We start from the raw sequence: 14,297 nt of genomic DNA, 5'->3' as shown, positions 1-14,297 counted from the left end.
CTAAAGAACTGGAAGGTGAGCTTGTTCTCAAAGATGTGTTTTTAATTCATGTAGAAGCTGATTCAGACAGGTCAGAGTTAGAGTTTAACTCAACACTTTGTGGTGTTTAATTCAATTGACTGTATTTTTGTGAAATTGCAACAACACGGGGGTTGTTACAGAGTTGTCTTACAGTCCTGGTTGTGTCAGTCCATGTGTGTCCCACCTCTGTGGACTGCACTGCTGCATTGATCAGAGTTTAGAGAATATGTAGATATATATTTGAACATCTGAATACAGGTTTAATCAATGAAGTATAGCACAAAAGATGTATGTAAAATGTTAGTAAACACATGTAGCATATATATTTGGCAGTAGTACTTGTACTTCAGTGCGTTTTAGCCAAGTAATTTTTTCAGGAGTACAATTCTGTAGTACCTTTCCATCATTGTGACTTACCTGTAATCATTTCAAATGTTAAATATTCTACAGTTTCAGTGAAGAGTGTTGTGGTTTCTCTTGTGTCATTGGCAGATATTTATAAGGAGTGGTCATAAAAAAAAACAAAAACATGTCTTTGAAAACAAGCAGAGGAAGCAAGTGTGGTGAAATTATCTGTGCTATAAACTCAACCAAAATTAAAACGCGCATGTATTGAATTTTTGTTTTGCGGGTGAAAAATGATGTACTGCGGAATTAAAGAAAAGTACATTTGTCAGAGGAATTACATTTGATGCAAAGGACCAAGGTATTAGAATGAGAAGATATCTGTGTATTCATGAAGAATACAGTATAACATTAGTCATAAGAACAAGCTACTTTGTTCTTATATGTATTTTCTTCTATGGTAGTCTGAGGTTTTCTGTTTTTTTAATAGTTGCATTTGATACATTTGTGATGATGTCTGTACAGTGCAAAACAGAAGTGTTGACATTAAAATGTCTGGTCAATGAGAATGACTTGGGGTTGGGGGGTAGAGTTGTGATAGGGCTATTTGACTTGCACTATTCATATGTAATCAGAGTCATTACAGCTGAGAGTTTGGGCCCAACAGCCATCAGCAGAGAATACAATAACACATTAGTCTTGTTTCCATGTGAATACAGGTCAAGAAGTATGTAGCAAGCTCATCCCCAAAGATGCTGAAACTGAATTTGATTTCAGTACTTACATTAGAGTCTATTCCTAATTACAGTTTTGTAATTTACTGTAACTTTGTGGTTACTATTTAATCAGTTTATTAAAGGTAAGGTAACATAAAGTTGCATTATGTGGAACGGTGGTGTTCATGTAAACCTGATTCTATTATTTTATGTGTAGTATATAGTATGTCCATTTTATATCATTATTTATGAACATTGATATTGTGAGAGCAGTAGTGTTTGAACAGCGATAAACACTGTCTTTGTAGCAGGAGGAGTTCAGAAATGAAGGGCAAACATGTGTATCTTGCTTAAATATGTTGGTGTTGTCATGGTGTTTATCTTAATAATATTAGTTATTATAAGTTTGGATTTCTGTTGTTTTATAAGCTTATGAGACAAGCATTTGTTCTTTTGAAAGGGCAGTTTTTCAGGATGATATTAATAACATTAATGTTTGTAAGGATAATGAACATATTATGATTATACTATGAATGTTGGCACCTTATTTAGAGTTCAGCTCAGTTTTTGAAACATAACTATCAACATGTATTGTACATGTGGCTACGAAGTTGTTGTAGTTTGCCAGAAGAAAATAGAAGAAAAATAAATAAGACAAAGGTGGAAATTTGCACCTAAAGGCTGCAAATATCTGGAAAAAAATATCTGAAAAAATGGGGCTGGGGGAAGGGGCTGGGTTATCTGCAAGGGGTGTGGCCACACCTGGGAAGACCAGGTTAAAAGTCAGACATTCGAAAGAGCTCGTGTCTTTGATTGGCAAGCCATTCAGAAGACTCCCATTCTGCGAGGAAGTTTACTTTTTCTCAGTTTGGATACTTTCCCACTCTACGAGGAAGATTACTTTCTTTTAGTGTGGACCATTCACTTTTACTTTTTACTTTGATATTTTTGCGACGACTACTATCAAGTCACAGCTTCTTTTGACTGCATCAAGGTATGTGTACTACTTTGAATTATATACAGTTATAATGTCTGTTTTTATGTCTAAACTGTGTTACCTTTTTAATGGTCTACTATTATTACTGTCAGTCTACTTTAATACTTGAAAAGGAACCATAGTTATGTTTTTGGGAAAGTGCATCTGATCTCATCAGAGCCAAATAAACAACATGATGTTTCTTGGACAAATTACTAACCTCCTAGGTGTTTAGAGTTTGTCTTGACATTATAATGTTGATTACGTACTAATTTTGTATTTTCAACCATTTAAAATGTTTTATTTTTGTTTGTTGTTTCAGGTGTTTTGAACAGGTGCTGTTCAGGTGTTCTGTTCTAAGCACTGCCAGAGTTTCGTGATGTCTCCTATGTTTGGTATGGCTTTATTTTGTATTATATTATTACTGGTTGTGTTGTGTATGTGAGCAGTTTAATTACAAGTTGTAGAGATGAAATTAAGAATACAATGTTTTTGTATCTTTACAGTGGGGATTGGGACTGGTTGGCGTCCTGCCGTGCGCCACTGGACACGCTCCTCTTTCACCGGGAAACAGCTGAGAGTCTGCATCCCACCTGAATCCCCCAACAAGGAGGTATGTCCAATTTATTTTAAAAGTTTATAGTGTGTAGACACAGTGATGTGACATTTTTAAGAGGTTATTTTAGTCTGTCAGCCAGGTGTGTAAATGCAGTGCTGCCAGCCTATGCATATTAATTGTGGACATTAACCATGGCTCAACAGCCACCATCATCTCCATTAACATATGAACTGGCATCAGCTGAGTTGCAAAATGTTGTTTTGGGAGTTGTTAAAAAAGAAAACATGGTTGTATTTCACACTGTAGCAGCAGATGCAAACACATTGTACATTTACTGGTGTAAAAGTAATCATGGATAGATTATTAGTAAACTGTTAACTAAAATTAAAAAGAAATTGGGTTAATATTACACACTTCAGTGTTTAATAAATGCTGTTCTTGTTTTCCAGTTGGTCTTGGTTATCGGGGATTCACATCTCAGATCCTTCGTGGAGAGAGATGTGGACATCAGAGCAGATGGCCCATACTCCTTTGGGTACATTTGCTCCCCTGGTGCTACAGCTGACACCCTGGAGACTGACGTACGCCATTGCACTATTGACCAACGTGTGTCAAAATGTGTGGTGCTGGCTACGGGCAACGACTCTTCCACCAGGGGCCAGACAGTGGAGCGGGCACAGAAGAACTTCCAGAGTCTTCTGTCTACAGTAAAACGTCTTTGCCCAAAGGTATGCACTCCCAACAGTGTCACATTTGTTACCATCAAAACACACTGTCACCTCAAATAGTTTGTGAGCTAAATTTTTGTATTTTTTTAGACATGTGTGCTGGACTTCCCGGCTCGTCATGTGGTCAGTGTGGCCAAGCAGAACCAGTTTCGCGAAGCATACCAGGCAGCAGCAGAGGCAGAAGGTAAGACAAAGTACATATGCTTGATTAAAAGTCAAATAGGGTATAGAGATATATAGAGTATATATAGAGAAGAGTATATATAGAGAAGAGTATATTTGAAATTGTATTATGTGTTTTTGTAGGGCTGCAGTATGTCTTCTGTGTGGACAGCTTCCCTATGAAGAACTTGCGTCTCTGGGCTAAGGATGGTGTAAGTAATACAAATACTGTTTGTGTGTTGACATAATGTATGTGTGACAGAGCAGTGTAATAATTCATGTTATTGTCTTTATGCAGATCCACCTCAGTGTACCTGAAGGCATGCGAGTCTTGTCTGACTTGATCTGTAAGGCCATCAGGGAGCTGTCTGAGAGCACCGTGGATTCTGCCCACCCAAGCCCGAAGACACCTGCCGCCCCGTGTGTGAAGCCCCTGGCGAAGACCCCAGATGTGGTTGTGACCTGTCCCACATCCAGAGCAGTCCGAGTCCCATCTACCACTCCACAGACGGACTCTGAGGGCTGGGAATTTGGAAAGGTAGAGAAAGTGTACAATAGAAAATATATGGTCTGTTATATGTGCCGTGGCCAAATTTCTTATGTGAAAGTGCTAACTGACTTTATGTTTTCAGAAGAGTCTACAGTCGACTGCCACCAGCACAAGAAATGTTTCCCTGCGACAGGTTAGTAAATGTTAACATTATTTTTCAATTCATCAATCAATGTTAGGTCTAAAAATCCTCACTGAAACCATATTTTTCAGGTCACCGGTCTGTGTGCTATTCCCGTGTCTGCTGGCCGCTTTGCTGTTTTGTCTGCACCGCAGAAGCCACCTGCAACCTCAAAGAACCCAACTACCCTGGCAACGAAGAAGGTAAAACAAATGGGCAAATGTATTGATTTGTGAATGTAAAACATAAAACTGTTGTTTAAATATAGTTTTTGTTTGTTGATCTAAAACATAAATGTGTTATTTCAATATAGGTGAGTCAAGCAAGGACTGCCGTGCCAAGTAGAAGTCAGCCAAAGAGACAGGTATATCACAAGATCATGGTTATATGTGCTGTTGAAAATGAAATTGAAAACTGTTTGACAATAACTACCAATATCTATGTTTTTAGATGAAGCATGCAGCCAGAGTTGGGGAAGCAGCGAGCTCAACATCAAGCTGGCAACCTCGAGTTCTGCTGAAAAAGGTTTGATAAAAATATTTACTTTATATTTGGATAGAAAATACATAATACAAGATTGGATTTGTCTAATTGGTATTTGGTTCTTTTTTAGCTGGAGACGACTGTGGCAGAGGCGCCAGTCAGACCTGCTATCAACACAGCACCGACTGAAGATCAGCAGGTATATATCATTTCAAAACATGTCTGTGGGTGGGGTGTCTGGATATATCTAAATCTGAAATCTTCTGTTTTAGGTGCAGACTGATGCTGTGACAGTGACACTACGTCCATCTACCTGCACAGAGCCTGAAGTGGTCGTGGAAGTGGTATGTTCAGGCAGAATGTTTTATATCGAAGCAAGTATTATTTGATTAAGTCATGTTCATAACAATATCTATTCTGTGTGCAGGTGAAGCCTGATGTGAAGAGACCCAGGAGGACCTCCAGTCCTGTTCACAGAGAAGCAGATGTGCAGGTGTGTTAATAAAGTGCTAATACTATAAAATGGCATGCAAAATAATAGTGATTAATCTGTATGTGTAAGCTGTGTTTCTGAGTGTGAATGCTAGTGCTGCTGAGTGTGTATGAGTTTTAATAGAAACTATTTCTAATTAAATAGTAAATTGGTAAATTGGGTCATTTCAAAACTATGGGGGGGGGGGTGGTATCAGTGGAAGTATTATGTGATTACACCATAGACATAACAATATCTATTGTGTGTGTGCAGGAGGAGCCTGATGTGAAGAGACCCAGGAGGACCTCCAGTCCTGTTCACAGAGAAGCAGATATGCAGGTGTGTTAATAAAGTGCTAATAATAAAAGAAAATAACATGCTATAACATAACATAATAGTGATTAAACATTGTGGTATTTAATCTTTATGCACGCTGTGTTTCTGAGTGTGAATGCTACATGTGTGCTGCTGAGCGTGTATGTTTATGTCTATGCGTGTATGTGTATGTATGAGCGTCTTTTTAATAGGAAACTGTTTCAAATTAAATGGTAATAACATTGTTGTCTTTTTTGTTTCTTAGGTACCAATGAAGAAGGTCTGCTGTGGAAAGCAAGTCCCTGTCGTCAGACTGCAGTGGCCGTCACCCGAAGAGTGCAAAGCAAAAGTGGCCAAGAAGGATTCCTGCCATGAAAAACAAGCGTCTGTTCAACTACAGCCTCTGCAGCATGAAGACAGCAAAGCTCCTCAGTTTGACAATATTGTTGGGTCATTTCATCAAGGACACACAATATTTCATCCACAAAGTAGAGGAAAGCAGTGCACGGCCATTGCTTTGGCTGCAATTGTTCAACACACACACCTGCGGGAGGTGCATGAATGGTCTCAGAAAGATCTAAACATGACTTTATTGGAAGGTGATCGTCTGTACATAAGAAAGAAGCATCGTATTCCTGAGGATCAGTCTTATTTGGGAGCTTTTGACTTTAAAAACGAGGAGAAGCTGTTTGGCAAGACGTTTTGTTTGAAAATGGTCACTGTTATTGGACGTCTGCTTTCAGTCACCAACCCTGAGAAAAAACTATGTTTTGTTACTTTGAAGACAGCTCTGGAAGAACATCTTGCTACTGACAACGCTTGTCTCTTCACCATGTCAGCCACTACATATGCTATTATAGCTAAAAATGGCATGTATGCTATTGTGGACTCTCATGCACGCAGTAAATCTGGGATGGTAGATGGCAATGGTTCAAGTGTTGTTCTGTTTTTCAAGCGCATCAGTGAAGTTTATGACCACATAATCCAACTTGCAGCAGGATTCACTGAGCCAAATGTTCAGTTTGAGCTCAATAGCGTGGCAGTGACTTTGAAAGACTGTGACTGTGATGGTGTGACTGCTGAGCCTACTCTGGGCTGTCCTGAACGTCATGCTGTGACTGAACTTAAAAGTAACCCCAATTCCTGTGTTACTGAAAGTACTGCTGCAACTGACACGGCTGATTTGAATGCTTCTGATCCTGGGTTCAAGATAAAGAAAAATTTACCAGAAATAGGACACAAATGTGGCAGAACACAAATGAAATCTCCATTGCACAAAAAGCGATCCAGGGTTGACACAGAGTTAAAAAGTGGATCTCCAATTGTCAAGAAAGCCAAACTGCATGATGCAAATGACATTACAATCGTTGGTCATGAGGAAAATGCTTTGCAGTTTAATCCTCTTTCTGAAAAAGTATGCAAGGCAATTTGCAAATTTCTTAATGTTGAATTTGAAAATTGCAATGTTAAAGAGTCCTTATGCGCTGGGGATGCTGGAGTGCCATGTCATAATGAGAAGATTGTTGCCGATGGTAACTGTTTTTTCCGTGCCATTTCTCAAGCCATAAGTGGGACACAGAAACACCATAGAAGAATCAGACTGAATGCAGTGAAGCACTTAAAAAAGAATCCTGAAAAATATCACTGCCTTTTGAATCAAGAACATCAGCATTTGACTGTGGCAGAGTACATCAAACTGCAAAAGATGTCTTATGTAAACACCTGGGCAACACAAGCTGAAATTCAAGCCACAGCTGATTGCATTGGAGTTGATATTTATACCTTCTATCAAGGCAAATGGTTAAGATTTAAAAACAGTGAAAAACAACAGTCTGCTGAAGGCATCTACCTACAGAATCATGGAGCTCATTATGAACATGTTGTTTGTGTCAAGCAAGGCCAACAAAATGACTGTTATAAACTGTGTACGTTTGGTGAGCCCCAGGGACACATCACAAGATCAGCACATGCAACGAGTGTCTTCAGTTCAATTCCTCTTGATGAAAATACTATTGACAGATCACATGATAATAAAACCACAATTTTGTCAAAGTACTTAAGGAAAAAGAAGGCACAGAAAAACAGAGAATGCAAAATGGTGAAATATCACAAAGAGGAGGAATATCGATTGAAAGCAATAGAAAGCGGTGTGGAGAAATACCAAACAAACCTGGAATATAAAGAGAAATTGAAAGTACACAGTTCCAAAAAATACAAAATGGACATGGAACATCAAGAGAAATTGAAAGGATACAGCAAAGAAAAATACAAAAGCAACCTGGAACATCAAGAGAAAGTGAAAACATACAGCAAGCAAAAATACACAACTGTCCTGGAACATCAAGAGAAAGTGAAAACATACAGCAAGGAAAAATACACAACAGACCTGGAACATCAAGAGAAAGTGAAAGAATACAGCAAGCAAAAATACACAACTGTCCTGGAACATCAAGAGAAAGTGAAAGAATACAGCAAGCAAAAATACACAACTGTCCTGGAACATCAAGAGAAAGTGAAAGAATACAGCAAGCAAAAATACACAACAGACCTGGAACATCAAGAGAAAGTGAAAGCATATAGTTGTGAGAAATACAGAAAAGATTTGATACACCAAAATAAAGTCAAATGTGAAAGTGTCAAAAATTATAAAGCAAATCCTGATCTTCGACAAAAATTAAAAGCACTAAATAAAGCCAAATACCACAAAGACAGTGCTTTTAGACATAAAGTCCTGGCTAAAAAACGATTCAACAGAAATCAAGATAAAGTACTAACTGATCAGATTAATTCTGTAATGAATGAGTTTTTAAAGAAATCAAATGATGGACCTGAATTTGTTTGCTGTGTATGTTTCCGATCCATGTTTAAAGCAGCAGTAGTTCCATACAAACAAAAGAACTACAAAAACAAAGCAGCTCAATTAACGGCGGAAACATGTGTCTCGGATGAGTATTTGCATGAATGTACCTCTGACTGCAATAAACCATGTCCATTACAAGAATCAAGAGGAGAGCTTTGGATGTGCAAGGTCTGTCATTCAAAGATCCGAAGAGGTGTAACCCCAGCAGAATGGTGGGGAAACAATTTACAACTGGATTCAATTCCTCTTGAGTTATCTTGTTTGAATCATCTGGAAAAACACCTGATTTCTTTAAACATTCCATTTATGAAAGTATTGGCTTTACCAAAGGGTGGTCAAAATGGATGCCACGGACCAATTTTTTGCATCCCTTCTTCAGTAAATCATACTTGTTCTGTTTTGCCTCGGTCAAATCTAGAAGGTTGTCTGTTACGTGTTAAATTAAAGCGCAAGCTATCTTACAAAGGACATTATGAATATCACTTTGTTGACACAAATCACCTGAAAGAAGCACTTAAATATTTAAAGGAAAACAATCAATATTATCAAGACATAGAAATAAATGAAGAATGGGTGAATGAGTTTGCTAAGGAAGAAGAAAACCAAGCACAAGACGACTCTAATGATAACGCACAAAAAAACAGTTCCCCTGAGGATGCACAAGACAAAACTCAACATGAAGAAGAAATACATACAGAAGAAGTCTCAAACAATAATTCAAAACAACCTGAGTCTCCTGATGAAGAAGATGAAACTCTACATGACCGGCAAAACCACTGTATTTATCAAGATTCTTGTTCCATGCCTGTTGATCTTGGTCAAGAAACTCTTGATCAGGGTTTTGAAGATATAATTAATCTGGCACCTGCTGAAGGAAACAATCCTGTGCGTATTTTGTCAGATAAAGATAATGAAGCAAAATCCTTTCCATATCTTTTTCCATTAGGGAACAATACTTATCATACGCCCAGACAGCACTACTTGACATTGGCACGATATTTTAATAACAGAATATTGCACGCTGATGGAAGGTTTGCAAAGTGCGTTGAATACATTTTTTTTGCACAATACATGTCAGAAGTTCAGCAAGTCATTCAGCAAGTGTCAATAGCATCACGCAAAGGACACACAAATCCTGCAGGCCAAAAAGACAATGCTCCAGAAAACACTGAGTCTTTGCAAGACATCATTAAGACTGATGAAGGATATCGTTTTCTAAGGCCTATAAGAGGTACTCCAAGCTTTTGGCAAGGTGCACAAAAGGATTTACTTGCCATGGTGCGGAATCTGGGAAAACCCACTTTCTTTTGCAGTTTTTCATCTGCAGACTTGCGCTGGGGAGGGCTTTTAAATTCAATTTTGAAGCAAGAGGGGAGAACTGAAACTTCTGAGAGTTTGGAGTATGCTGAAAGGTGTGAACTGTTGCGTAATCGCCCTGTCACTGCAGCACGCATGTTTGACTACAGGTGGCATCTCTTGTTGAATTACGTGTTACTATCTTCATTGAATCCAATAGGAAAGATTAAAGATTACTTTTATCGAGTAGAATTTCAACAACGTGGATCACCCCATGTACACGCTTTATTTTGGATTGAGGATGCTCCTGAGATTGGAAAAAACACAGATGAAGAAGTGGTGAAATTCATCGACAAGTACATAACATGTGAAATACCGACACAAGATCAGCAATTAGCTGAAACTGTTACCTCCGTACAGCAACATTCTCAACGGCATTCGAAAACCTGTAAGAAAAAGAATACAGCCTGCCGGTTCAATTTCCCACGCCCTGTATCTGAACGTACTTTCATCACCAAAAAACAGAAAATACCAAAGTGCCCAAAGTGCCAGGGTGACACTGCAACAAACAGCCAAGAACAAAAAAAAGACACTGTTGAATGCATATGCTCTCAAAATGAACAGAACTTTATGAAAGAAGAGGATGCAATGAAAATACTGACAACTGTTAAAAAAGCACTTCTGGATAAAGACAATCCCATTACGAGTATCCAGCAACTGTTTCAAAATGTTGGCATTACGCAGGAAGTATGGGAGAAAGCACTTAAATGTGTTGAAAAACGCATGCAAATTGTCCTGCAAAGAGATGTCAATGAAATCTGGATTAATCCATATAATCCACTTTTGTTGAAATGTTGGAACGCTAACATGGACATCCAATATGTGGTTGATGTATATGCTTGTATCGTTTATATTATCAGCTATATGTCCAAATCTGAGAGAGAGATGGGGCTGTTGTTGAAACAAACACATCAAGAGGCCACAAAACAGGGAAACGCTGATGCCAAAGAAGCAATGAAGAAGATTGGTCAAGCCTACCTCCATAACCGTGATGTGTCTGCACAAGAAGCTGTGTACAGAATCAGTCAAATGCACCTCAAAGAATGTTCAAGGAAAGTTGTGTTTATCCCCACAGGTGACACAATTTTCAAACTCACCAAACCACTAAATGAACTGAAAAAGTCAGGAAACAATGACATTTGGATGACTGGATTTGTGGATCGATATAAGAACAGACCACAGAATGACACTTTTGATGATATGTGCATAGCCACATTTGCTTCAGAGTATCGTGTGTTAAGTACATCAGAAAAGAAATCCAAAAATGTGATTAAGTTACAGAATTCATGTGGCTATATTTCAAAGCGATTCAGAACCAAACCTGCTGTTGTGCGCTATGCACGGTTTTCAGAAACAAAGAATCCTGAGCTATATTACAAAAGCCTGTTACAGCTGTTTTTTCCTTATCGTCATGATAACGACCTCAAACCTTCATCATTTCATTCTTTTGAACAGTTCTACAAAGAGGGCACAGTGCAGCTTGGCAACCAGACCGTTTCAGTGATGTCAATTGTGAACTCAAACAGATCTCACTATGACATTGAAACTGAAGATTTGGAAGAGATAAAAAATAACCTGGACTCTAATGAAATATTAGAGGATGCTTGGGCCATGCTTTGTCCTGAGCAAGAAGCAGAACGTTTGGAAGCCACTGATGAACTTGCACAGAGTAAACTGGATGATGAAGACCCCTTGCCCCATATTCCTGATTTAGGGATAGCTAACAAAGAAACTGCTCATTTAGAAAAACAACACAATGCGATGACTCGAGCTGAAGGTTTGGATTTAATTCGATCTTTAAATGACATCCAGCTGTCTATTTTTTTCAAAATACAAAAGTGGTGCGTACAAAAAGTCAATGGAAATGATCCAGAACCTTTACATGTGTTCATTACTGGTGGCGCTGGCACAGGGAAAAGCCACTTGATTCGGGCCATTCAGTACGAAGCCAATCGTCTATTTGCTCCAATGCGACGCCACCCAGACAACATGAGTGTTTTAATAACAGCACCCACTGGTATGGCAGCATACAACCTAAATGCATCTACAATTCACAGTGCATTTAGCATTGGAACAGATGTGACACTTCCCTACATACCATTAGGTGAAGAAAAACTCAATTCTCTCCGTGCCAAATATATTGACGTGAAGTTAGTAATCATTGATGAAATATCAATGGTTTCTCATAAACTGCTCACATATATACATGGACGGCTGAGGCAAATCAAGCAAAGAGGTGATGTTTCCCCTTTTGGAAATGTCAGCCTTATAGCAGTTGGTGATTTTTATCAGTTACCACCAGTTATGGCAAAAGGCTTGTACACTGACAATCTACCTCTGAACTTTTGGTCAAGTTTCAAAATGGCTGAACTGAAAACAATTGTCAGACAGAAGGATACCACATTTGCAGAATTACTGAACAGATTAAGAACACGATCGAAAGGGACACCCATGCTTCATGAAGACATCCACATTCTACAAAGTCGTGAAACTGGAGAGGAGTCTTCTGCTCTACATATTTTCCCAACAAATTCACAGGTAAATGAACATAACTTTAACCAGCTCCAAGCCACTTGTCCTGACTATCAAACAATAGATGCACAGGACTATCACTACAACAGGAAAACTGGAAAAATGGAAACCAAAGTCACACCTCACAGTAAAGACAACCTCACCAGTCTGCAGAAACAGCTATTTTTGGGTGTTCCTGCTAGAGTAATGCTGTGTAAAAACATTGATGTGGAAGATGGATTAGTCAATGGAGTCTGTGGAACTGTAACACATATTAGTGAAACGGAAAGAAATGGACTTCCTGAAGCTGTGTATGTTCAGTTTGATGACATCAATGTTGGTACACAGAGACGAAAGAAGTACCCATCCACTGCACCTGCTTTAATAAACTCCACACGGATACAGCCAGAGGAGGAAAGGGCTAACAGCAAAGGGGGGAAACGTCGTCAGTTTCCTCTTGCACTTGCCTGGGCTGTTACAATCCACAAAGTACAAGGCCTGACTGTTGACAATGCTGTGGTGTCGCTAAAGCAAGTGTTTGCCTCAGGACAATCTTATGTGGCTTTAAGTCGTGTAAGAAGTCTAGATGGCCTTATTATCCAGGACTTTGATGAAAAGGCTATTTATTGTAATGATGAGGTAAAACATGCCTTGGAAGCTATGCCACGCTTCTTGGACGACAATGTGTCACAAGCCAAACAGTCAGCTGATGTGTTAACCTTGTTTTTGATGAATGTTCAGGGTTTAGTAAAACATGTACCTGATTTGGTGTCATCCACGCAGCATTTACAGCCTGACTGTATAGCTGTGACAGAAACATGGTTAACATGTCAGTCTGCACTTCATAGTGTTGACATAGACGGTTACAGTTTTCACAGCCGTCCACGAAGTCTGGCATATGAACACAGCAAGCATCCGGCTCTTACTACACTCAAAAGTCAACATCATGGGGGAGTGGGCATGTATTGCTCCAACAACACTAACTATCACTTTCCTGATGCACCCCAATTTAATTTGGAGTGCTTAATTTACAAAAATGTAAATCATCAGGTTTTAGTTGCAGTTGTGTATCGACCACCAACATATCCCATGTCTGTGTTCAAGCAGAACTTGAAAAATCTGCTAACTTGGCTACAGGCACAAAGTCAGTCAGTTGTGATTATGGGAGATTTCAATGATGACATATTGAAATCATCATCACTCTGCAATTTCATGAGCAGTTATGGATATGTTCAGAATGTCACATCTCCAACTACAGAACGAGGCACTTTGATTGATCATGTCTATGTCAAATCTCAACAATATGAGATTTCATCAGAAGTTGTTCCAACATATTTCAGTGATCATCAGGGCATAGTCTGCTCTCTTAAGCTGAAGTCTGTGTAGATTTTTTTTTTCTAACTCAACTGTTTTTGTTTTTTGTTCCTATGAATTCAAACTGTATTTTCTACTTATTGTGAATGTGTTTATGTAAAAGTCTGTAAGTAATATTTGTTCTGTCAATATTTTTATTTATACAAAATAAAATCTCTGTACATAAATCCATCCAATTCTAACATTTTTTTAAATATTTTAAGGTGACATGCACTGATGCATTTACACTTGACAATATGTTATTATGTTTAGTTTGAATAAATGTTGTGTTTAGAAGTTGTTCTACCTTATTTTAGTGATTGTCAAGGCATAGTGTGCTTTCTTAAAAAAAATATTTATGTAATAATATATTTATTTTTATTTATTTTATTTTTTTTAACTGTGAAATTCGACATTGTATCTAGCCAATTGTTTTTTGCAAGTTGTACATATTGCTAGCTAATATACATAGATTTTTATGTCAACAAACAAAATGGGTGTACTGCTTTTGTAAGAATGTCACATTACATATATTGTAATTGTTAAGGTATTAATATATATCTAAATAAATAGCAAAAAAAAAAATCTCTAGTGCTTTTCTCAGCATCTTTTATTATGTTATGTACAAATTAAAGGCTTTCTTGAAATATTTATTGGAATATCCTCATTAGCAAACACTTTTTGGCATTTTAATTTTAATTTCTGACATATGTAATAGTCAATGGTATTTTTTTCCATTTCATTCGATTTTTTCCCATTACCATGGCAA

At 38.1% G+C, this 14,297-nt stretch overlaps 1 protein-coding gene across 1 annotated transcript; it reads left to right on the top strand.

The window, feature by feature from the left end:
• The first annotated feature begins 7,950 nt into the window (after positions 1 to 7,950).
• LOC129456714 (uncharacterized) lies at positions 7,951 to 13,561 on the top strand. Its single transcript, XM_055225818.1, has one exon. The coding sequence runs from the start codon at positions 8,243 to 8,245 to the stop codon at positions 13,559 to 13,561; it is 5,319 nt and encodes a 1,772-aa protein (XP_055081793.1). The 5' UTR covers positions 7,951 to 8,242.
• Positions 13,562 to 14,297: the final 736 nt, after the last annotated feature.

The sequence above is a fragment of the Periophthalmus magnuspinnatus genome, chromosome 13 (assembly GCF_009829125.3).
Source record: "Periophthalmus magnuspinnatus isolate fPerMag1 chromosome 13, fPerMag1.2.pri, whole genome shotgun sequence".
NCBI classification, from domain to species: Eukaryota; Metazoa; Chordata; class Actinopteri; order Gobiiformes; family Gobiidae; genus Periophthalmus; species Periophthalmus magnuspinnatus.
This window is presented reverse-complemented; position numbering and strand designations above follow the sequence as displayed.